Source organism: Alosa sapidissima, chromosome 17 (genome assembly GCF_018492685.1).
Source record: "Alosa sapidissima isolate fAloSap1 chromosome 17, fAloSap1.pri, whole genome shotgun sequence".
In the NCBI taxonomy this organism is placed as follows: domain Eukaryota; kingdom Metazoa; phylum Chordata; class Actinopteri; order Clupeiformes; family Clupeidae; genus Alosa; species Alosa sapidissima.
The window spans coordinates 27,158,040-27,183,013 of NC_055973.1; the positions used below are offsets into that span (position 1 = coordinate 27,158,040).

The 24,974-nt window shown below is 43.5% G+C and overlaps 2 protein-coding genes across 4 annotated transcripts; both read left to right on the forward strand.

Moving 5' to 3' along the window:
* The first annotated feature begins 2,044 nt into the window (after positions 1–2,044).
* On the forward strand, positions 2,045–12,946 carry dync2i1 (dynein 2 intermediate chain 1). Of its 2 annotated transcripts, none has more exons than XM_042067058.1 (22): positions 2,045–2,193; positions 2,691–2,744; positions 2,840–3,539; positions 3,635–3,696; positions 3,907–4,131; positions 5,042–5,107; positions 5,577–5,775; positions 6,109–6,205; positions 6,480–6,609; positions 6,757–6,868; positions 7,031–7,125; positions 7,343–7,472; positions 8,132–8,304; positions 8,556–8,718; positions 9,646–9,759; positions 9,894–9,955; positions 10,078–10,129; positions 10,249–10,312; positions 10,513–10,612; positions 10,846–10,977; positions 11,324–11,547; positions 12,236–12,946. In XM_042067058.1, exons 1-22 carry the CDS (start codon positions 2,188–2,190, stop codon positions 12,405–12,407), a joined length of 3,132 nt encoding a protein of 1,043 aa, XP_041922992.1. In that variant the 5' UTR covers positions 2,045–2,187; the 3' UTR covers positions 12,408–12,946. The 2 variants fall into 2 exon arrangements, with proteins under 2 accessions (XP_041922992.1, XP_041922993.1); XM_042067059.1 differs by having other exon boundaries at positions 3,635–3,690.
* A 177-nt stretch (positions 12,947–13,123) lies between these two features.
* Positions 13,124–23,962, forward strand: wdr97 (WD repeat domain 97). Of its 2 annotated transcripts, none has more exons than XM_042067063.1 (20): positions 13,124–13,590; positions 13,857–14,434; positions 14,547–14,668; positions 14,957–15,668; positions 15,834–15,982; positions 16,833–17,069; positions 18,818–18,908; positions 19,074–19,206; positions 19,326–19,402; positions 19,518–19,569; positions 19,664–19,834; positions 19,984–20,145; positions 20,390–20,716; positions 21,137–21,307; positions 21,397–21,591; positions 22,063–22,184; positions 22,513–22,681; positions 23,089–23,258; positions 23,360–23,421; positions 23,631–23,962. In XM_042067063.1, the coding sequence occupies exons 1-20, from the start codon at positions 13,537–13,539 to the stop codon at positions 23,801–23,803; spliced, it is 3,927 nt and encodes a 1,308-aa protein (XP_041922997.1). In that variant the 5' UTR covers positions 13,124–13,536; the 3' UTR covers positions 23,804–23,962. The 2 variants fall into 2 exon arrangements, with proteins under 2 accessions (XP_041922997.1, XP_041922998.1); XM_042067064.1 differs by having other exon boundaries at positions 13,572–13,711; positions 13,816–14,434.
* Positions 23,963–24,974: the final 1,012 nt, after the last annotated feature.

Genomic DNA, 24,974 nt, shown 5'->3' on the forward strand with positions numbered 1-24,974 from the left:
GTCATATGGCTTTTCTGTGGCTTAACTAACCCATGATATAAAAGCAGGGGTGGACAGTAACTAAGTACATTTACTTGATTACTGTACTTAAGTATGATTTTTGAGAATCTGTACTTTAGCCAATAGATTCTTAATCAGAATATCCTCCATGTAGCCTGGGAGAACTACACAAATCTGTTTGCAATAGATTCTTCATCAGAACATCCTCCACCTGGAAGAACTACACAAACCTGTTTGCAATAGATTCTTCATCAGACCATCCTCCAATAGCCTGGGAGAACTACATGAACCTGTTTGCAATAGATTCTTCATCAGACCATCCTCCAATAGCCTGGGAGAACTACATGAACCTGTTTGCAATTGAGACTTGAAAAGTGGTCTGGTGTTAACCTGACATTCACCACATAGCTAGATATTTAGCATACATCATTATGATAAATAATCTGGTTTTGTATTGGGCAGTTAAAATGTTTTTAGATTTGTGAACAGAGAATGAATAATGATTTAAAAATTATATTATTGCATCTATTTGAACAGTTTCAAAGACAATAGGTAAAATGTTTTTGTTGGATGTATGACTGAACAAATGATGTATACCCTATTACTTTAATGACAAAATAAACAAAAAAATACATTAAAAAGGACAAATACTTGTACTTCTGAATACTAAAAGTATTTTAAAAAGCAAGTATTGGAGTAATATTTAACAAGGTGTATCTTTTCTTTCACTTAAGTAAAGGAATTGTGTACTTCGTCCACCTCTGCTGGAAAGAAGAAGTAATGATTCTAATGCAAAAGTAAAAAAAAAAAAAAAAAAGCTAAATGCAGTAGTTGGCCATTTAGACCTTGTGAAATATTATTCAGTAAAGGAAGTTCTGGGTCATTCTACAAAAAAAGGTGGAAATGCTTGTCCCTTACATTTGCATACCCCTATATAATTGAACTTGTCCAAATAATCACATATTGTATATATTCAATAAATAAAGACTGTCCTTGAGATGATAAGACAGAGTTTGTTTATTTATTTAATGTTCCTCTTTTTTTTAACATTTAAAAAAAAAAATGCCTGGTCCTGAAAATTGTCCTTTTTATCATACATCATACAGTTAAGCTGTGCACTTTTCATTTAAACATATTCTTTTCTTAAATAAAATCTCATACATTTAAAATAAATGTAGTAAAAATTACATTATTAATGTGAATAATTGAAATAATTGTTTGTCCCTCAAAATTACATTATCAGTTTTACTCAAAACACTTTTACTTTGAAATAATGACTCTTTGAAGTTTCCCTTAGGTCAAAAGGTCAGTTGAAGAAGTGTGCAGTGGACAAAGTACATAAGTATGTTAAGTGATTTTAATAATTTTAAATTTTAATATTTCTGATGACATTTTAATATTTTAATATTTCTGATGACATTTTAATATTTCTGATGACATGGTCTGTCACATGGCAGGAATTTTGTAAAAAAGAAAAAGAAAAAAAGAAATCAGTTTGTTCTCCAAATTATCCTTGGTGTTACTTTCCTGATGGTAGCCTAATTAGAAAATAATACACTTATAATAACACTTATAATAAATAATACTTTTTGTGGATTCATCAATTTTACAAGTTAATTAATGCTTAAAACAAGTTTTGGGTATGTTTAAAGAAATACATGTTAGCAAATTTTCATCACCCAAATTCCATTTTGAATGACCCTTCTGTGATAAAAAAAAAAAAAAGTGTACTCTTCGAAATAGGCCTATTCACCTGGTGATTGATGTTGGATGCAAATAAACAATACTGACAGTTAACATAGGCTAATAATTAGTACTATTAGACGAAAGATCCTTGATTACTAGCTCCGCTTTAACCCTCTCTGATTAGACTAGTTCAGAGAATGTCTAATATGGGACTAGTTACAATACAACCTCTGAAGATAGGCCTACTGTTGGAGGGACAGCTCAGCTTCTACCATTACCACCTCAAACCGTTAGATGGCAGAAATGTATCTTTGCACTCCTCAGCCTACCTATAATCCACTAGAAGAAGAAAATCTGTCTCTTGTGTCTTGTTGCCATGATAACGACGCAGTCTGCCATAGTGTCATGGCGGTGACTAGTGAAAACACAAATTTCTTGCAGTAGAATAGTTAACTAGGAAGGCATTTTGACTGTGTTGTTCGATTATACTCAGTATGTATCATGAAGGTAAATGTCGTTTTACACATTCTACTTAAGAAATTCAGCCGTTTGCCCAATACACAGTTGCGTAGATTAACCATTATGAGTAGCTTCTAAGCCAATTTCATGTTGCTAACGTTATTGTTATTATCGCTATGATAGCTTGTTGCTTGTCACTGTTAACGTTAGCATCTTCTCATTGCTTCTTTTAAAAAGTGATATGTTTGCAACTAACGTTACCTTTCCAGCTAATCAATGTGAGTTAAATGCTAGTTAAACCGTCAAGTTGTTACGTTATCATGCAAGTTGGCTAATATCGCTACGAAGGTCATTTTGGGGCTCTCTGTAAATATCATTCTACTATATGCAGTTGGAATGACATCAAGTTGTAGCAGCTATTTGTTAGGTTTGAGTTAGTAGATTGTAAGAACCGTCTTCTAGTATAGTCCTTTCTGTTAAGAGGACTCTACTCACAGTAAAACTTGTGGATACCCTAACGCGGGCAAATTACTGTTTTTCTAAAGAAACTCACAAAAGAAGACACTTGGAAAACAGATGAACTGAAGAAACACATGCGGGTAATGTGAGCTATCGAGTGGACTGGATTTGTCAACTAATGTTAGTTGTGTGTTTGTGATGTTTTCAATAAAGCCCCACTAATTGTCAATATCAGGGATATGAGGAAGACAGCATCAAGAGAGGGGAGAAAATGCGACGCAGTGAGGATGAAAGGAGACACAGGAGTGGAGTATCTGTGGACCGTCGACATCGAGACCGTGATCGGGAAGAGAGAAGAGATGGAGAGAGACTGAAGGAGAGAGAACAAAAAGAGCGAACAAAGCATAGAGAGCTGGAGAGGGACAAGGATCTGGACAGAAGAAGAGAGGACTCCAGAGAGAAGATGGATGAGAGAAATGAACGAGAAAGAGAACGACGAAAGGACAGAGAGAAAGACAGAGGGCTAGACACTGACAGGTACAGAGATGGAGAGAGAGGAAGTAAAGATAGAAGATATGACAGAGCAGAGAAGGAGAATAGAGAAAAAGAACGGGAGCGAGAGAGATATAAGGAAACAATGTCAGAGAGGGAAAAAGAGAAGGAGAGGGACAGAAGAAGAGCAGAGAAAGAGAGGGATCGAAGGAGTGACAGAGACAGAAAGAAAGATGAGGATAGAGACATTGCAAGAGATGTTGCTAAAATGAGATTACAGGATGGAGAGATGGAAACAGAGCGAGATAGGAGAGAGAGACACAGGTCTAGGGGCTACATGAAAGAGACTGAGCACCACAGAGAGGGAAAGGACAAAAACAGAGAAAGAGACAGAAAAGAACGGCATGGCGACAGAGAACAATCTGGATACAGAGAAGGCCGGGGTGAGTTGATATGAAAAATAAAATGAGATGTTTGATATAGTATTTTAAATAACGTTTAGGGTTTCCCAATATTGAGGTCAATGCTGTATTTTCAGAACACAGAAGAGAGAAAGAGGAGGTAGAGAGAAGAAGACGCGAGCGAGACCTGCGTGTAAGGGTGACCTCACTTCCTGTTCTGCACCTCATAACACTTGTAGTTCACTTCATAGCTTCCGAAGAAAGAGTCTCTGAATGATTGCAAAGCCATTGTTTATGCAACATTCAGTAATGTCAGTAAACATTAAGTCAACTTTCTTCGGATGCTGGATTTTACTTTGAGTATGACTATGAATAATCATGGAGATCTGATATCTGATTGGTTGGTCAGGGTGGAGGTGAGATGCGAGATTCAGAACGGGAGCGACGCCACCGCGAACAGAAGGGTTCTGAGGGTCGTGTCCATGGTGACAGGGATCGAGACCAGGAAAGAGAGAGGAAGGAACGAGACCGGCATCGGGAGAAGAGACACGGGGAAGAATCGGATCAGACGAAGAGGGAAATCCAAAACACAGCATCTAGTCATAAGCACCGAGACCACAGAGGAGATAAAGAGGTACAAAACAATGTTGTGTGTCTTGTGAACAGTGGGTGAATATGTGTATGAGTACAATACAGTTGAATGTAGTAAATGTGTTATTGATATGTGTGAGGTCTGTGTGTAGTGTCTGGAAACGTCTCCAAGTCTAATTAGTATCCCAAGTACTCACCCTCACTTAGTGTTCCTCTGTGTTCCATGATGTAATAGGATGAAACGGTGGGGAAGTCTCAGACATCCTGGAGATCTAATCAGGGGGACTTAAGTGACCCCGAAATACCTGTAAGAATGATATTTTAGAATGGGAATCATCAAAGTCCTTTTAGGCAAGTCCCTCCACTTGTCGGCCATATTGCAACGCTTTTTGGGCACTCATCGGGCATCCTATTCGGCAGAAATGTGCGTGCGCAAGGCTTCACGACACCAATCTTGCTCCAGCAGCGAGTTCACAACACATGATTGGCACAATGTCTTCACAACACACCATATGATTGGCTCAATGTATTCACATCACACCACATGATTGGCTCAATGTATTCACATGTCGATGTTTTGCCGAGGAAGGGGTGGGATATGTGTAGACAACAGGCGTTACAAACTAGCCCCATGCATTTCTATGGAGGATTTTTTGAGTGCTGTGTCTCCTCATTAGAAAGTCTCTGCAATCATTCTACTACTAGCTGGTCTTTTGTCTGGTCTGCCTCTTTCTATTCCCATTGTATTGGTATGGGGCGGGAAGCATGTCATCACCCCAGGTTGTTCTTTGCTGATCTGCTGGATTGTAAAATGACTTGGCACTTACTCGTTGCATGGTGTCTTTTTTTTCCAGAAGCTTCCTAATTGTCCTCCTTTCTGAGTGTCTTGTGCATCTGATATGTGTTGTATATAGTTATTGAGTGCTCAAATTATTTTCTGTTTTTCACATTAGGTTGAAAATGAAGAAAAGACATCGGGTGAGGACTATGAGGAGGTGGACTATGAGGAGGATTTTGAGGTATGAAAAAAGAACATAAAAATTCCAATTCCATATTGGATCGGAATTGACGTTTTATTTTCTCCATTGTTTAACCAGTTAATTGTATTTGTTTACAATAATATTTATTTTGCATGCTTTAAATGGATTAATTAACACCAAGAAAATGGTGAGTGATTTATTTACATTTGGTATGATTTCTCCCTCTAGTTCTCTCCTACACCTACACACCCCCATGATATACACAGACATAAGAGTAACAGGCTAATTATAGTGCAGAAGAGACCCTTAAAAGATGTGTATGTATCCGTATTGCTAAATTGAGTTTGAAAGTATCGGCATATTGAATATCAGCAGAAATCCAATATTGTGCATCCCTGATACACAGTAGACTATGTCCAGAAATACTCCAGCAAATCTAGTCTACAAATCAAAGTTAACTACTCAAAGCATGAATTTGTCTGTAGTAATGAATCAAACTGTTCGTTAGGACTATGAGGAGGATTTTGAGGATGTTGATGAAGATGAGCATGGTTCTGAAGAGGAAAAAGAAGAGGCCGATAAAGACCTTAGCCCAGAGAGGAGAGAGGAGATCCGAGCCATCCAGAGGGCCATGGATGAGGAGAATGAGAGAGTGGGATCCTCACAGTCACGGCCCACGACGCAGGAGAGCTTGCCGCCCAGGACAGGTAGGCCTACACACAGACTATACACTATGAGCCCTCCTGTCTCTTTAGGGAAGAGAACATAAAACACTGTGAAACACCTGTATGCTTTTGAAATGCATCAAATGCAATCCCTCTGCTGAGAGAGCTGTTTGACATTATGCTATTGTATTGTAGGCCTACAATGTGTGGTGGCATTGTAAAGCATATTTCAAATAGGATGCCAGATGTCTAACTTGAAGAAAAAGCTTGTTGAAATGATGGAGGAACACTTTTCTGTGTGAAATAGTGTCTCCTGTTTGCCATTGTCTATTGATCTGCAACAACATTCATTTCTCTCCCTGCACTTAACCTCAGACACTCAGACAAGACAAAGTCGTCCGCAAAGAGGAGTCATAGATTTTGTTTCTGCAAAGCGTCGTGAGGTCAACCAGAAGGTGTCTAGCAGACAGAAGTAAGTGTCCAAAGCAAAATGCAACAATGTTCAATCTTTTTTAAATTAATGAATTCATTAATTAATTTCATTAATTCATGTACATTCACTTTGTCTGCATTTGTATTTTCTATCTTGCTTAGTTTGCATTGTAATGGAAGTGTATTTTTTCCCTAAAAATTACATTTGGAATCTGTCAGGGTCAACCTCTAACACATACAGTATAGTCATAAAGTGGCCATCCTCTGAATGATTAATTGCATGGTCTGAGCTGTGGCCTCTGATTGCCTGATAGGAAGCGCAGTGCGGAGCTGCTTCGGATGATTGATCTGGACTTTTCCATTACCTTCTCCCTTCTTGACCTGCCGCCTGTCAACGAGTATGACATGTACATCAAAAGCTTTGGGACCACAAACACCAGACAGGTAGGTGTGTGTGTGTGTGTGTGTGTGTGTGTGTGTGTGTGAGTCAGTCAGTCAACATTATGACAAAGAGTAAGAGATTGAGTTTTATGTATCAGTATGAACGTAATTCTTTCTCAACTATGATGGATTAACAATGTCATTTTTCAGGCTTATGTCCAGTGCAATGAAGACAACACAGACAGAGAGGTGCAAACTGAAGAGACTGACATGAGTGACAAGTGGACGCAGCATCCAGCTGAATTCAGCGTATCATGTGGAGGTACAGTGGATGGCAGCTCCGAAACTACTGTGTTTTCTTAACTCTGGGAAATAACCATCTGGAAAATGGCTTGTCAACCATTTTCCCAACTCCCATCAGGAGTCAACGGCTTGTTGACCTTTGCTCTTTTCTCTGTTCCCTTTGCTGCTGTTGCTGGCACAGGACCGGACCAGTCCCAGAATGCTGTGGGTGACACCGCCCTCAGGACAAATTTTGACTCCCGGCGCCTAGTGTCCTTCCTGCGCTCTGCAACACAGGTGCAGAGGAAAGCCTCTTTGGCAGCATTAAACAGCTCTCAACGAGTCTATTTTAAACGAGTCAATGAATTAGTGTGTGTGTGTGGGGGGGGGGGGGGGGGGGGGGTTCAAACAGCAGTGCAGATCTAACCATGCCATTTGTTCTTCACTGCCAAGTCATGTCCCCTTCCTGATCCTGGAGACTGTGGATAACGGAGAGCCTGTGTGTCCCTGTCAGGTGATGTCTGTGCTTCTGGAGGAGGACCGGGCCGAGAAACACGCGCTGACCAGGCTCAAGTCCCAGTCCGACTCGCTGTCCTTCAGCGACGGCTGCCTGCAGCTTAACACCAGGCTGCCCTTCTTGCACGGTACGCTGGCTGCTGGTGATTCAGCATGAGGGGAGGAAATCTATTCTGAGTTAAAGTGTGGCCATTTGGCTCCTCTACCCAACCAATAAGCCTGCTGATAGCACTCATTAGGTCTACCTGCTGCACATTTGCTCTTCCAAATGGGTGCATCCAGATGGTTAATAGAAAGTGTGTGTGTGTGTGTGTGTGTGTGTGTGTGTGTGTGTGTGTGTGTGTGTGTGTGTGTGTGTGTGTGTTTGTATGAACACATCTTTGCGTATTTGTCCCAGACAGTGACTTGCGTCACAAGCCTCATTTATCAGTGACAGATCAAACGAAAGAGATTGCACTCTGTCAGCATGCCCTTTCTCAAATGTGTGTGGGTGTGGGTGTGTGTGTGTGTATATGTGGGGGTGGGTACATGAGTGTGTTTGTCTTTCTGCACTCCCAGGTGATAAATCAAGAGCTTGAGTGCTCTTATGCTGGACAGTAGCGACTACCTGAGGAGTAATCAATCTCATCTGTTGACAGAGGGAGCCCAGTGGAAACTTTGATCAGAAAATGGCACTGACCTGTCAAGGACTGTGGTCTGTCACAGTCTGTTTGTGGCTAGTGAGCGGAACCAGTCTTTGAGACTTTTGTGTGTGTGTGTGTGTGTATCTGCGTGTGGCTGTGTACAGGTCGACAGGTCAGCCACCTCCACTTCTCTGATGCCCAGCGGCAGACCCTTCTCTCCGTCCATGCCCCATCCAGCATGTCCAGTGCCATACGCTTGGACTCCCAGAGCATCATCTGCGTGTGGAACATCTGGGAGCCTTCCAGGCCTCAGAAGATCCTGGTCTACGAGTCAGAGGTGCTTCTCACACCCCTGCCAGACGCTAACACAACACAAGTTTATTACGATTTGATGATTATTATGATTTTGCACAGTTAATAGTATTTTGTCTCTAACCTCCCAACCCCCTCCGTCTCCTTCACCTAAATGTATAATCCTAAACAAGACACACCCTATCAACTCGTCTGCTTTTTTTCCCCCCGTCATGTTTCTATCACTGCTCATGATTTTGTCTTCCTGTTGTTCCCTCACCTTATCCATTCTGGCAGGTGTGCTGCTGCTGCCTCAGTCCAGGGAAGGCCATGCTGGTGTTCGCTGGGACCTCCGTGGGGTCAGTAGTGCTGTGGGACCTGCGGGAGCCTTCCAGTAGCCACTACAGCCTGACGATAGGAGAGAGCGACTGGACGCTGCGCTACCCCACCTTTTCCACTGGTCAGTCCCAAGGACTGCACTCAGTGACTTAATTGCACTGCTGCCTGTTTACAGATGTATTGACCCTTTCAAGAGAGTTCCATTATCAGCATCATAGTTGGCCCCACAAGGCTTCCGTTTTAACATTCCATATGCAGAGGAAGTAGATTGGGAACCAAATAGAAGCATTGTTTTTGTTTTTATTGTTGAAAGGGTCTATAAGTATAAGTATAAAAGGGAGATCCAAGGTCTAACAGGAGCCAAGGAGCAGGACCGGAGCACTCAATGCTTGAAGTGTTTTTATTCGTGCAAACTGACTAACGTTTCGATGCCCATGCGTCTTCTTCAGAGTCAAAAAGTCATATAGTATATATAGTCATAGGTATAAGTATATATACTCTTTTGATCCTGTGAGGGAAATTTGGTCTCTGCATTTATCCCAATCCCTGAATTAGTGAAACACACTCAGCACACAGTGAACACACAGTTGAAGGTGAAGCACACACTAATCCCGGCGCAGTGAGCTGCCTGCAACAACAGCGGTGCTCGGGGAGCAGTGAGGGGTTAGGTGCCTTGCTCAAGGGCACTTCAGCCACGCCTACTGGTCGGGGTTCGAACTGGCAACCCTCCGGCTACAAGTCCGAAGCGCTAACCAGTAGGCCACCGTTGCGATGTGATGTGATGTGAACATGATGGACTTTTACTGTACCTATTGCCGTGTTTTCAAGATGCCATAGTGAGAATAGATTGTCTACTTCAGGCCTGAGATATGATGCAAGAAAAATATGATGCTTGAAGAAAAGTGCCCATGAATCAAACTTCATCTGTGTTAAATACTGGCCTCATCTCTGGTCGTAACAGTGATGTACAGTAAATGTTCTAAGTCATGATGAGCACAGTGGTTTATTGTGTATCTGGCTGGGATGTCCTCTGCTCTTCTGCCCATAGATGCTGTGCTCTCAGGGTCTGGTCACCTGTCGGCCGTGCAGTCAGTGGAGCCCGTCAGCGTTCCTGTGTCTGAGGGACTCAGACCAGAGCTCCCCCTACTGGCAAACCAAGAAGGTGAAACAGTCTGCCAAACTACAAAAACTCAACAGTGGCACTGATAAACTTGGTTGTTTGTTAATATTTGTGAATCATGTGAATGTCGTGTCATGTGAATGTCATTTGCGAAATCTTTACATTTCTTTATCTAGAATCCTTGGGGTTGTCCTTCCAGTTAGCCTCTCTTGATGAAAAAGGGGTGCTTAATCTCTGGGTAAGACCAAGTTCGGCTCCCAGATTCTGACCAAAAAGGAACATTCAATGCAGTTTTAGGCCCACGTTGTCATGGTCTTGGTCTGTTGCCTTAACAAATCCAACTTTGTCTCTTGCCATCAGGTGGTTGTGGAGCTTCCCAAATCCAGTGATGCTGGATCACAGACTGATCTGGGTGAGGCCCTCGTGCAGTATGATCCTACCTGTCTGTTGAGTGTTGAGAATTTGGGTGAGGGGAGATGCAGGTGGACCTGTCATTGTGCTGTTGTTCTCTCCTGTGTGGATCTCTCATAGGGTTGAGGCCCGGAGGGAAGGTGAAACTGCTCCACAGCTCCTCTCTGCAGACATGTGACTCAGGGTAAGGTGTGCATGTGTGGATTGCCTTAGGCATTCTGGTTCTATTTGCATTATTAGTGTATGTATGTGTCTGTAACCACACACACACACACACACACACACACACACACACACACACACACACACACACACACACACACACACCACACACACACCACACACACACAAGTAATCCCCACCATTGCACTCTGTCTGTTGCAGGTCCTCCCTTCATGATCTTGGTCATCCAGGACCACTCCAGGCCCTGCTGCTGAAATTCCTCCCCTCTGACTCCAGCCACTACTTCATCGGCACAAACATGGTCAGTGTCAGCCCCACTTTGTTTCTGTTTTTCAGATTAGGTAAATAATAACTGAGAATGATAACAAACTAAAGCATTGTTCATGAAGCACAGATGCACAAGCACAAGGTCCTGTTTGTTCTGCTCATGTGATGAACTGTATCTAAGTATATATACTCTTTTGATCCCGTGAGGGAAACGTTCTGTGATGTGAAACGTGAGGTTTTGGATGTTCCTCTGTGTTTGCCTGACAGGGTGTAGTAAACCATGGGACCAGGCATGGCCTGAAGGCCCCACCTAAGTTCTACTGCCCCCTGGTGGCTGGCTTTAGGCCTGTGCAGGTCAGCTCTCTGGAGTTCTGCCCCAGCGGACAGCCCCACTTCCTGGTGAGCGCTTATCTCTGGCAGAGATTATATTTGAGGGAAAGAATGAGGGTGCTGTTTGCATCTTTGAGTATGGTATTGTGTGAACATGCATGCGGGTGTGTACATTTGCCTTTACACAAATTAAACAAGATGGCATACATGTGTGTTGTGTTTTCTTTTTATGGTTAAAATGTGTGTGCATGCTATAGACCCTTTCAACAAGAAAAAACAAAAACAATGCTTGAACATTCTATTTTGTTCCCAATCTACTTCCGCTTCATTAAGATAACATATGGAATGTTAAAATGGAAGCCTTGTGGGAACAACTATGATGCTGATAATGGAACTCTCTTGAAACGGTCAATAGGTGGGCTGTGATGATGGCAGTGTACGGTTACACTCAGTCCAGAGCGAGCAGCCCCTGTTGGAGTGGACTGGCAGCACTGCAGGGGAGGAGGTGGTCTCGGTCCAGTGGGCTCTGACCCGTCCTGCTGTTTTCTGTGTGCTGGACGCCGCGTCCTGTCTGCACATCTGGGATCTGGTGGAAGACGATCAGAGGCCTGTCCTCACTGAGAGGATTGATGTCGACAGGTCAGTACAGGGCTTGCTGCAGTGGTGATCAAATACCTTTTCGGTAGGCCAGTCACTTTCCAAGCTGATGGTGCTCGAAATGCTACACAACCATGTTTAAAGCAGGATGAGGACAACCTTAGCTTGTCTGTGTGTGTAAAAAACTGAGCAGAGACTTTAAAAGCTTTGAAAATATTTAACATTGTTTCAAGAGTATAATTGAGATTACAGAATTGTGGGAAAACTGAGGAGTCAGTGCATCACCAAACCCTATAATAGTAGTAGTAGGCGCTATTACATATCTATCCAACCACCTAGATATGATACAAAATGTGGTCAGGGGGGCTTCATGCACTGTAGAATGGTTTGGTTTTGGTTTGGGGCCCAACATAGAAACCTTTAAGAACCCTTGGCCTAAAATATCTACATTTTGGGCAGCATTGGTGGTTGCATGTTAGATCTGAAGTGAATTGGGTCGCAATGGTCTGTCATTTTTAAAAAGTGGGTCCCCAGAAAAAACGTTCAGGAAACACTGGTTTAGATGATGGCAGAAAGCTTTTGATTTTTCATTTAGAAAATGTTCTGTCATATTGTAATTCATTGAGACATTGAAATGTTTATTCCCTGCTATAGAAGGAAGTTGTGTAATGCAATATCTCAATCTTGATTTGTTTTGATTGTGTTGCTCGTCTTTCACCTCTTCCATCAGGGTGACCACCATGGCTGTGTTTGGAGACCCTGCAAAGCAGAACACATACTCTGGCATCGCGCTGGCAAAGCATTCTGGGAGGATTGAAATTCATTATCTCAGGAAGCGGTTCACTGTGCCTACCCCTGCTGACAGCGAGAAGCTGGACAGCCTCATACAAGACGCTTTTTAAACTGAGTGCCTGAGCTCACCAGTCTGGCCTACAGAGTTGGCTATAAAATTATCTTTATTTGTTTGGGACAAAGAGGTCCAGGAGCACACTTGTTCTCTACTTATTTTTGTAAACAGAGCTGTGTAGAACCATATCATGGCTTATTTATTTAGTACAGAATTGTATTTATTGCTTTTGAGATCAAATTTGTGATGAAGTGCCACAGTGGTATATTACTTTTGCACTTGCCATACAAATGTATGGGAAATCATCCAGAGTCAACATTAAGTAGCCTAATTAGCTTTTAATATTTATGGATATTTTTATGACCAACCAACAGTGTAGGCTAGTTCTTTGGAAATACAAAAAAGAGAGAATATAAGTTTAATTCACCTCAGGGAAGAATTGATTTAATTCCATTCATTTGTCTTGTCTTTTTTTCTTTTCTTTTTTAATCTCTTGTAACTTGTTACTGGTTTTGTAGCCTATATGTGCTGATTATATTGGATCCACAACATTTCCAAAAATGTCTTTGCAATAAAGAATGGCTGTGCACATTATATGTTGTCCCATTATATATTATACCACAATTAAGGACTGCTCTTGTAATTACGCATGATTATTCAGGCTTTTTAATTTAGTCACAATCATAACAAAAAAGAAAAAAACTGGAAAGAATATCTCCCCCGATTGCCTTTTCAGAGCGACAAGTATCCTAGCAACGAATTCCAGGCGGCGGCGGCGGACTAATAAAAAAGTTATCAACAGAGGAGCGGTGTCAAAGACAGACGGAATTTCACAATGGGTAGAAAAGCTTTGCGGTCAAACCAGTCGTTCACCCCGACGTCAGTGGTCTGTGTCGTGGTTACGGTCTGTAAAGAGAGCACACACAACAGCACCGATTGCTGAGATAACAGTCTAGCGTTAGATAAATTTAGCAGACATATGAGAAAATCGGGTTATTGATCAAGGAATGTCTTGGATTTAACTTTGGCGCTACAATTTGTGCAAAGTTAGTTTTTCTCCGATATGTTCAAAAGACCTCCGTAATATATGTGTCGTCTTCTGCCCCTGAACCTGCCATTGCCACTGGATTACGCGGTCAATAGGAACCCAATAGACCTATCCAAACATTCAGTTTAGAGACAAAATGACAGAGAACAACGATGACCTTCGTGATTCATCGCAGAAGACGAACTCTGGGGTGAAGTAGAATGTTGAATGTCATTAGCTTCATAATCATTTGAATGTCATAATCTTTTTATTTTTTGAAGCATGCAACGATGTTTGTCTTTGGCTTCAAATCTTAGATGTAAACATAATAGGTAAATATGAAAGATAGCCTACACCTTTTATAGCCTATTGTTTAACTTAGTCTATTTATTTCCCATCAACCGAGTACAGTGTTGCCTTTCCTCTTCACCTCTAGCTGTCCTTCCCTCAAACTTACTGATACTTGTTGATATGCAGCACACAGTATTCACACATGGCCTGCAGCACCTGCGCCATGTCCCCTGTAACAGACCTCCACGTCACATGACCTGTGGTGAAGGAGTGGATGGCTTCATCAGTCTCCATGACGACAGCGCAAACTCGTCCTTTAGCGCTTGCTTCTACCACACCGATGGGAGTATTTGGGAGCCTTCACCTAGCTGCCACTCCATTCCTTACCTGGGTCTCACATCCACCCAGCTCCCTGACAGAGTAGTGGGCTGGGGCCCTGGAGCTGTTGTGGACCTACTTGATGGGCAGCTGAGGCCCTTGGCCCAGGCCATGGGGCCCCTGGATGTGAGGACGTGCATGGCCACAGACAATCCCACCGAGGTGGTGACGGCCGGGGAGGGCAACGTTTGCCTGTGGTGCCTCTCTCACATGGTGTCCAAGGTGCAGGTGGGGGAGGGCTTGGAGACGCAGGTGTTCACCCAGCTGGCACTGGCTCCTCGACACTCCAAGTATGGCCACAGGGCGTTTGCAGTCTATGGGAGTGCAGTTACTGTGGTAGATCTCAAAAAGGGGGTAATCCTGGAGAGGAAGAATCTACATCAGAGGTGTGTGTATGTTTGGATGTTTGTTTCTAATAGGAATAAAATGACAGTGGCACAATACGAACAGATGCAATCTAACAGCCAATAAATATGTCATACATCTTTTGTATTTCAGGGATATAACTGCTATAACATACTGCTCTCAGATGGACTATTTGGTCACTGCCTCCAGAGATGTGACAATCAGAGTTTGGGGGCCAGACTGGGAGCTCAAAGTAGCATTTGTGGGTCACTCAGGTGAGCGATATAGACTGTATCTTCAATTGCGTAAGGTGGACAGCTTTAAGAGTGTAATAAAGGAGCGCGGTGGAGCAGTGGTACAGTAACAGCACTGACTGACAGTCGGTGGATCGGGGTTCGATTTCCACTGTTGCAAGTATGTGTTGTTTTGGATAAAAGCTAAATATCAGTCAACTTTAACTTGTTAACTTTAATTTATCACCTCTAAAGACCATCGGCTAAACACATAACCAGATTAACTGAAACAGCAGAGAGATGACCCACCTTTGTTCCATATGCCCTTAGGGTTGGTGACATCCCTGGTGTGCTGTCCTCGCACTGGTCTCCTCCTGTCCTGTTCTTTGGATTTGACTCTGCGCTGCTGGTCCCTGGAGGAGGGGGACCAGGTGCAGAAGATCAGCGTGGAGGGGATCCACCCCCCTCTGGCCATAGGGGGACCAGCGAAAGGGGGTGCCTTCTTTACCTTCTCTGAGGGTGGGGTGGACTTCTGGAATATCAACAGCCTCTATCAGCTCCACTGCAAGCTTGGTGGAGACTTTTGTGGGCCTGTCCGTCAAATGATAGTCCCGCCCTGTCCCCCACCGTATCCAGCCCGTGTGCTCTGTATCCATGGCGACCGTGATGTGACCCTAATCTCGGCTGTTACCGGAGCCATCCTCACAGGGTTAACTGTGGGTTGTAGGGTACTCTGTGCAGAATACTGTTTGCTGAAAGAGACCATACTAATCCTCACTGAAGATGGGGTTATGCTAACAGCTAGCGCGCTAACCAATCCCATCACAGTGCTGGACAAGTGGACAGGGGAGAGCCAGGAGGCAAAGCAGTGGGAGGATAAGGAGAGAGATGGGCAGAACTCGGGTCCTGGCCCAGCATCCTGTATGGTGCTCTATCGCAGCCTGGCCGACAGAAAGAGATCCCTGCAGGAATGGAGAAACCTGCAGGAGTTGAGAGGCATGAGAGCCAAGAAACAGAAATATGTGAATGACTCCAAGAACAGGTGTGTGTGTGTGTGTGTGTGGGGGGGGGGGGGGTTTGTATCTTTGTGCATGATCTTTGCGTCTATGTATGTATGTTTGGAGTCCAAAGAACATGTACATTTTTGCTGTAATGCCTCTTGTATGTCTGTGTTTGTCTTAGCCTGTGTGCTTAACCCCAACTCTAGGTTTCTGGTGATGCTGGGCCATCGTGGAGGCTATGTAACCGTGCTGAAGCTGCACACACAGAAAGTCCAGTACACAACACCGGCTCATAAGGGCCAAAATATCACTATCATGCAGGCTCATCCTGAGACTAGCTACCTTCTTACAGCAGGTGAGCAGACTCACAAACCAACGTGAATACATGCGATGTTTTAGGTGGCAGTGTTGAATTCAGATTGGATATCTGATGAGTATTATCGTGTCTTCTGATTGAGTGGTCATGCTAATGATGATGCTTCTGCTGCTGCTGTTGATGATAATGATACTATCAATATTATTGTGTTGTTGATAACCTAGAGATAGATAGATATTCTGACTGACAGTGATAGTGACAGTATAATAAAAGGGATGATAATAGTGAGTTGATTGATGCTGAAGTCCTTCCCTACCTGATCTGTTAGTGGAGCAGATAAGGGCCATTTTTAAAGGGGAACTTGGCAACTATTTCAACGTAATAAACCCATTTTGAAATCATTTGGATGGTTAAATGACCTGTTCCGGTGAAAATGGTGACTTTTCCCGCTGCCCCTAGCGCCCCTAGCGTCCCCAGGCGGAAAACCAACCTTGCAACATTGAGACTACCGTCCCGGAAAGAGAACTGAGAAACAAGAAACTCGTTTTAAATCGTGTTTCTTACCTTGTAACATCCACATTGTCTGCCGAACTTATGCTAACCGTTTTGCTAGCTTGTAAACAAATCCATGTGCTTTATCGTTACCTTTTTCCACAGTTTGAAATAGCATAATGCACAATTTCTCTAGCAGAGAGGGAAATCCTGCCAAGTTTCCCTTTAAGGGAAATCGTTCACATGTGGATACAAGTACACATATGGCACAATTACCCAGTGGGTATTGTTCTTTCAAAAAAGTATAGCCATCGCAGAATACCCCTCATGTCAGCCATGGCGACCATTTTACTTTTCGCCATTAGCCAAATGATGTATGATTTGCATGGTATGTCAGGTGAAGACAAGTCAGTGCTGGTGTGGAGAGTGTTCCCCTACGCTGAGGAGTGCCTGGGTGTGCACCTAAATGTCTTCTGTGGGCAGCCCCCCCTGCACATGGCTCTGCTGGGGCCTCTGCTGGCCCTCACCTTTCAGGAGCCCGAGAGCGCCACCTACAGTCTGGCATATTACCACATGGACAACAAGAGACGCCTGGACCACCCGCCCAAACAGGACCACCTGGGCTGTATCACGGGTACACACACACACACACTAGCACACACAAACACACACACACACACGTAATGCTTTGTCCTCTCTGTGCGTGCAGTAACACAGTCTGAAGCACCCACTGTTAGAATAGCTTTGCATAGTTCATTGAGGTGGGCAGTTTCAACTAGCCTATAGCACCCAAAAGTGAAAAAAGAACTCAGACATTTTGCCATATACATGTTGTGACTTGTATAGTTACAACATATAGGCTACAAATATGTGATTTCTGAAGCATATACAAACTTGGAACTATGTTCTCATTCAGGAAAAGCACTACTACTTGGGTGGTGTGATTTACACGCAGCACCTAAAAAGCTGCAGCATTAGCATGAGAATGTAGTTTCAAGCATGTATACCGGTATGCTTAGAAAATAGCTGTGTGGCATTTACATTGCATTTGTACACATTGTAATTATAATAGTCACAACATAAGTAGAACAAATAGAACAATGTTTGAGTTCTTTTTTTCACTTTTTTGGAGATAGGCTAGTTGGAACTGCCCACCTCAATGAGCTATGCTAAGTTCAGAGGTGGAAAAAGTAATAAAATATTGTATTCAAGTAAAAGTACCAATACTTTGATGAAATATTACTGAAGTTAAATTACCCATCTGAAAATGTACTCAAGTAAAAGTAAAAAGTAGTTCATTTAAAATGTACTTTAAGTAAAAGTTACTTAGTTACGAAAAATCCCCCAAAACAATCGGTTTTACCTAGCTCAAGTTGCTGCAGCCAGGAGCTAAAGTAGCCAGGCAGCTACAGCGCTACACTCTGGGGGCATGTTCGTGAGCCCCCATGTTCATGGCCCCAGAGTGTAGCGCTGTAGCTGCCTGGCTGCCTTAACTGCTGGCTGCAGCTACTCAAGCTAGGTAAAAACGATTGTTGTCGAGGGTTTTTTGTACTACAGCAGCCTACTCGATGTCGGTGACCTCGGGAAACGGAGATCTATGTGAAAAATCACGCTCATCCTTGCTCGCTTTGCAGTGAACAGTAATCCAGCACAACTGAAAAGCTGCTCACAGGCAGCTGAGGCAGGCAGGCCCATGTTGAGTTTCAGAGAGAAACTGAAACTGTTGGAAAGGAGTTCAGCAGATCCAAGGGCGTCGGACTGGGGGGAAAGTGGGACTGATTATTAGGGCCCCAATGGAGGATAGTGCTAGCCTGGCGAGCCAGACCCACATTAAAATGTAGGGTCTGGGCACTCACCGTTCGCAGTGCTCAGTCCGAGGGGCGGGATAATCAGTTGTCTTTCAAATTCCCTCTGCACGCAATAGGACGCAATAGGATATTTGTTTTCAAGTAGCAGGGAATTTAAGCCAAACCGTTGCAACTCTGCCTTTAATCATTATGTTAAGCCCACCAAACGACTCTATACACGATTTCAATGTCCTGATTAAGTTTCGATTTCTGGAGTTCACAAGCCAACGGAGAGTTGCTAGACTAGCCCTGGCAGCAAATGTAATTTGCTGCCGCTAGGGGCGCGTCTAGATTTCTAGGCTAGGATAGTGCCCTTTAAAAGGAATATATTTTATTTTACCTGAATATTTTCATTTACAAATTAAATGTCAGACGAAATGTAAAGTCTGACTGCTGACTGACTGACTTCTGTATACAAAAAAAAATGTTGGCGTGTTCCTTTAATGTGATGCACTTTCCGTTTCCTTTTGCATGAAAAGGTCTCATATAGATAAACTTGGCATTGACCTTTGTGTGTGCGTGTGTCCGTGTCCAGGTCTCACTGTTAATAGTCAGCATCGAGTGTTTGCCTCCTGCAGTGAAGACGGGACTGTACGAATCTGGAATGAGGAGAATCACTTGGTAAGGTAAGACATAGAAATTGGTGTTGGTGCTGTATGTTTGTGTGTGTGTGTGTGTGTGTGTGTGTGTGTGTGTGTGTGTGTGTGTGTGTGTGTGTGTGTGTGTGTGTGTGTGTACATATAGTATGTGTCAATGCAGGTATGTTGTCATGTGCCCCTTTGTCTTTTAAGGATACTGGAACTATTTGCTGAGCTTGATTGCCTAGCCTTCATTGGCTATAAAGAAGACCTGCTGCTGGGCATCAGAGGAAACCTATACTATATCAGCTTCTCCCAGATACTGCCCCAAGACCTCCCACTTCAGGTAAAGCAATGAAAGAAAGAGAAGGGGAATGAGAGAGGGAGAGCAAAAGAAGGAGAAGAGGGGGATGAGCATTTCCTGATTTTCTTCCCCTGTGTTTTTGTACGTCTGCTAATAAATAGCCGCTGTGTTGTGAGAGATTTGATCCAGTTCCTGATCTGCCAATACCCCTCAAGGCTTCATGTACAAGCAAAATGCGGTAGGTATCCACTTTGTCATGTTTTACAGAGTTTTCTTACAGACCTGTGTGTGCACTCATTCACATTTGCTGAGACATCCATCTCACATAACTCACATCTCTTCTTCTTTATTAGGTCTGCATGTTCCATTCTGCCTGAGCAAGACCAGGATGTGACAGTAGACCCAGTAAGTTGCACCGTGGCATTTGTTGCATATATGTGTGCAATTAAGCTATGCTGAATTGCCAGTGCCACTGAAGTGGTCCTTCTACACCCCACAGGAGCTGGCAGCTCTGCAGGCTCGGAACAGAGATTTGGAGGCTCTCCAGCAGGGGGAGCTAGAGATCAGGCGTAAGCCAAAGAAGCGCCCTCGAGCGCTCAGAAAGCGCATCAGGAAGGAGGCATTCGACGCCTATATGAAACTTATATATAAAGAGCCTGTCAAGATTGATGTAAGATTTTTTTTTTCCTCATGGTAACTGAACTGTTTAAAGGCTTGAAGTAATTGAGTTTTAGACTATTGTAATCCTGTTTTGTCTAGATCGGTCGTCTCTGTAGACTAATTTATTGGATTTGTTTCTTTATCTTTGCCTGTCAACAGGTACCAGAGGTGGACACATTTGATCTAAACTTTACCATGTTTCCCCCAAAACCTTGTGAAGAACGTCCTGGTACCCCACCGACCTTCAAGGAGGGTTTCTTTTCGAACCAGGCCAAGAAGGCAGCTAACAATGCTGCCCAACCACACCAGGAAAGACACAAGGTGAACTGCATACATGTATATGTCTATGACACCTGTGATTTACATGACTGAGCTGACCAGTAGTGGTTCGGTCCACGACTGAGCAGGAGGCTAGTTTAAAACGGTCAGTACCTATTATGCCCTCACTGCAGTTATGAAATTACAATTGAGTCATTGTATAAGAGTCTTATGGTACAGAAACAAATCTAGTATCCACCAGACTGAAGCAGTCTTTTTTGCCCCCCCCCCCCCCCCCCCCGCCAAGACCCAGATATCTATCCCCGAACCATACACAAATATGGGCTTCATTCCAAACTCGGCGCTGATAGACCAGCTTTGGCCTAGGCCAGAGGGTGAAGATATTCTGTCCCCCAGCCCAGAGGAGGCAGAAGAATGGAAGCTGCAGGAATGGGACTCTTTGTCCTCCGAGACCAAGTTTTGGGAATACGACGAGACCGAGGGAGAGGAGTCTGATGAAGAGGAGCGGGTGCTGTTCCTGCACTCCCCCAAGCCAGAGATCACAGTGAGCCCTCTGAAACCACCAACACCTCCTCCGGTAGTGGAAGAGTCATCAGCCATCGTAGAAAAAAAGGTGTGTGTGGGTGCACTCGTGTGTGTAATATGTGTATGCTAGAATGTGTATGTATGTTATCACCAAGAATTGTTTTGTGAGTTCAACTGGTTAAAGTTCGATTTTATTTAACATTATTATCTTCTTTGAACATTATCCAGTGTGTGTGCATGTGTGGGTGTGTGATAGCTGTTTCTTGTTATTTCCCACTAGGCCGAAGTAAGCTATGTTGATTTTATCACATATCAATAGGTGTCTGGGAGGTTTTATGTAGCAGGGAATTATCTCGGCATGTTCAGTAGGCCTCAAGGACACATAACATTCATAACTTTCATTATACTCATACTGGGTCGGTTAATTTTAGGCAGAAGTGTTAATAAAATTCTAGAGTTGATGACACTAGAGTTGGCTCTCATCATCTTTCTATCGTTTCTTTTTCAGACGCGGCAGACTCTGCCTCCTGTGAAAGACATCAAGCCTCGACCACGAAAAGTTACTACTCCCCGGGCACCAAGTCCACCACCTGCGCGGACTCCCTCGCCAACTCTCCCCGAGTTCCTTGTGCAGTTCCTTGAAGAAGTCTGGTTCAAGGACATCTTTCCAGACGTCAAGGTGAAACGTCTGAGTGCTGTAGACCCCTCAATAACAATAACAAAACCCCTGACGCATCTAACAATGTCATATTTTCTCTGTGTGTGTAGCGTATTCCTGCATCACTACGTCCCGATGACTTTGTCAAGCAGCTGTTGGAGTTCATGAAGGGAGCTGACACCTCTGTTAAGATGCACCTCATGACTGCACTGCTGACTCTGTCCCAGCAGGGGGTGCTGAAGGACTCTGGTCTTGTCTCCAGAGGTTTGGTGGCCTGTCTGAGCCACTGCATCACACCTAACATGGTAAAACAAATGGCCAAGAGCCAATCTAATCTAATCAAAAACTGACCAGTCTAAAACTAATCAAGGGCCCCCGTTTGGACTTTACACATCTACTGGTTATATGTCTTGGTTAATTAATGATTAATGAATGAATGATTAATGGTTAATTTAATGTAATTAATGATTAATTAATGGAATGATTAATGGTTAAAATGAATGATTTTACAGGTGTCACTGAAACTGTCTGTTAAAGACAGTGATTATTCTGTTGTATTGTCTCGGCAAGATGCCAACTTGAGACGATCTTAAATATCATACATATTTGCCTTTAACCTGAATTCATACACATTCAGCTGTTTTATAATCTAAAATTGACTGATATTTAGCCATCAAAGCGCCATGGACTTGCAATGGCGGGTTTGGACATTGAACCCAGGTTGACGTTGCTCCTGCTTCACCACACGTGCCCTAATAGTGTTGTGTGTGTTTCAGACGGAGGCAGAGCTTTGCTTTGCCCATGAGATGCTGAACATGCTGGTGTGTCTGTGTGCTAATGACAGTGCTTTCATGGTAGAGCTTCTCGTCCTTATGGCTCACAAGCAGTTGGACTTCCAGTGAGTTCTTCATCTAGAACACAACTGTCTTTTTCTGTGGTGTGCCAATCTAGCTGCATTTAAGCACTTTATATTGAATCTGAAGTAGTAGTTGTTTGCCAAAAATAAACATCTTTGTTCACTTCCCATAATGATAAAAATACATGGTTAATATCATATTTTGCATCATTCCTATGCATTTCATTCACTTATGTTTACTTAGTTACATATGTTTACTGCCTGACACCCCTTCTCTGTCATCATGGTTTAGAACTGTGTGAACGAACGTAAAGTGTTGTGAAAAACATTATATTCTATTTCCTGTCGATACACCTTTTCCCTCCTTCAGGAAGACTATATTGTCCCTGCTGCAGAAGATGGGACTTAAGGAAGATGAAATAAAACTGATGGAGGAGCTTAATTCCTGGCAGAAAACAGTCCAGGGCCAGTCGGACATTTGGCAAGGGCTGAGAAAAAAAGCTGACATCTGGCTCAACATCTGGACTGTCAAATATAAGGTAGGCCATAAAAAAATATGGCCCATCTTTTGCGTTTCCTAATTGACCAACAAACTTGTCCATCAAAGTCGTTCATTCCCACTCTACCCCTTACACTCCTTCCTAAACCATTAATAGTCTCAACCCCAGGTTGTTACTATGTCCGTCTAGAAGACAAGTATGTTCAGTATGTGGGTATTTATGATTTATGATAACCAAGGTCAGGAAAACCAAGAAGTGCTCTTGAATTACTCAGCAAATTGTTGTCCCGCGGAGCAAAAACTAATGGGGTCACGGATACTAAACATTTGACCGACCCCACATTGACTGACTAGTGTTTCATTAGCTCAAGTTAGGTTGGCAAAGACCTAAACTAATGACTTCCGTTGGACTTGACATGACCCAGGCTCTGTCTCTCTACCTGCCAGGAGCAGAACAGGGCCTTACTTCTACTGAGTTCTGGCATGATGCGGGGTATCCCACCGGTGGACGTGCTCAATTACTTCTGCTCGCTGCCAGAGATCACAGAGTCAGTGTCTTCACATGTGAAGCAGGGCAGGGATAAGGATGCTGTGATGTTGCCTCGTTTGGCGCCCATGTAAACCCCTAACTTCTTCTCTCATACTGTGTACGTACATGCATACTGTATATTAACCCATGCCATCTTCCTAATGCATACATGCCTGTGTGTTTTTGTAGGTCCAAGCCGATATATCGACTCGGAGAGACGTATAGCATGTCCAGGACACGCGAGCCACGAGGTGAGGCTCTCCCTCCCCCCGCCCCCACCCCCAGCCTTTACAGATGGCTCCCATTTGCCCTTCTCGTTCATTAAGTTGAAACGCGAGCTATGGCACTGACATTCACGGCACATAATCCGCTGGAAACACAAGAGCATTGACGGTGCAGAGAGTGAGGCTTGGCCTCCGAGCTGCCTCTGATAACCCCCTCCTTCTCTCCTGTGACGCAGGCATAGTGCTCCCTCCACTGACCCACCGACCCCTACTGCTCGGCTTCACGCGCTTCCTAAAACTGCCCCTGGCTCAAGTCCTGCTGGACCCATTCCCCTACGCGCCGGACCCTCACTGCCTGAAGCCGTCGCCCCGGCGCTTCTTCATGGTGGAGCAGTCGTACGTCAGCTAGTACAGATAACGCCCAGCGGCGTCTACGTGACGACAGACGGGAGAAGTTCCTGGACGACGATGGCAGGTTCAACCTAGTGGACGTTGTTGAGTAGGACAAGCAGACAGCAGCACTCAATGATCTATCATCTGAAGAAAATCTTATGATGCTTTGAATCAACCCTTTTGTAATTGATTCATTTAAAAATGTGTTACTAAAGAACTATATTACTCAATAACTTGAATCAAAGTGCAAAATTAGGAATATAAACCTTTTTTTATTTGCATTGGTGTAACACAATGGTAAAAGCAATTGCTGGTTATTTTAGAGGCCAAAGGTAATGCCCTGGCTATAGGATTGGGCTGTAGAATTGGAGGTTTGAGGGTTAAGGGCTTACTTGGAAGTTAGTTTGTCACAGAGTTCTTCTTAACTTGATGTCAGCTACTGTGCCTTGACACATCCTAAAAATTGTGTCTATACAAATAAATATTGCATAGCACAGATTTGTTAAAAAGGAGTTTAAAGGAAATACACAATTAACATGTTATCTGCTTACAGAGCTTTGTACTGTAGGGTCAGTTTTACTTACAACACGTCTTTGATCTCAGTTGTACAAAAATTATCCAGCACACAACCAGTCAGAATGATAAATTACTGACACAGTGAAGCAAAAAACATCAGCATACACACAGGTGTCCAAGCCATTCAAATCAAACCAATGAAGGTATTGCTATGTGTTGTAAATACACCACTTTAAATAACACTTTTCCCAGAATTGCACATTAGTGCTCATCAGGATAGGTGGCATGCAATGCAATGCACAAGTTTCCTTTGAAAATGTTGCTGGTAGCTGCTCGTACGGCACGTGACCCTGGGCCCTAAATAAGATTGTTGACAACAGGAACACAGACAGAGTGTGACTTGCCTAGGAGCCAATCAGAGGAAAGAGTGATTCTTGACATGCCTGGTTCAGTAATGATGGATAGCCTACTCAGTTTCAGCTGGACGCGCGATGACAAAACATATGAGCTAAAACAATGTGGATGGCTGAAAATAACACGTGTGCAGAGTCTAATTCTGGTTAAGCTACTTTACTGCTGCTTTGGTTCTTTCAGCACCTGGTTGACATTGCACAAGAAATGGGTTCACTGCCAATGCCTAAATGCCTGGTTAAAGCACGTGCTAGGCCTTG

Bases quoted from the DNA above. Each gene is read 5' to 3' on its own strand.
- dync2i1 (XM_042067058.1), top strand. The intron at 7,126-7,342 runs GTGCAGAGGAAA...TGTCCCTGTCAG, and splicing joins TCCTGCGCTCTGCAACACAG to GTGATGTCTGTGCTTCTGGA. The intron at 9,956-10,077 runs GTAAGACCAAGT...TCTTGCCATCAG, and splicing joins AAGGGGTGCTTAATCTCTGG to GTGGTTGTGGAGCTTCCCAA.
- wdr97 (XM_042067063.1), top strand. From the start codon at position 13,537: ATGACAGAGAACAACGATGACCTTCGTGATTCATCGCAGAAGACGAAC. The intron at 20,717-21,136 runs GTGTGTGTGGGT...TTTCTTTTTCAG, and splicing joins CAGCCATCGTAGAAAAAAAG to ACGCGGCAGACTCTGCCTCC. The intron at 23,259-23,359 runs GTAAACCCCTAA...GTGTTTTTGTAG, and splicing joins TTGCCTCGTTTGGCGCCCAT to GTCCAAGCCGATATATCGAC.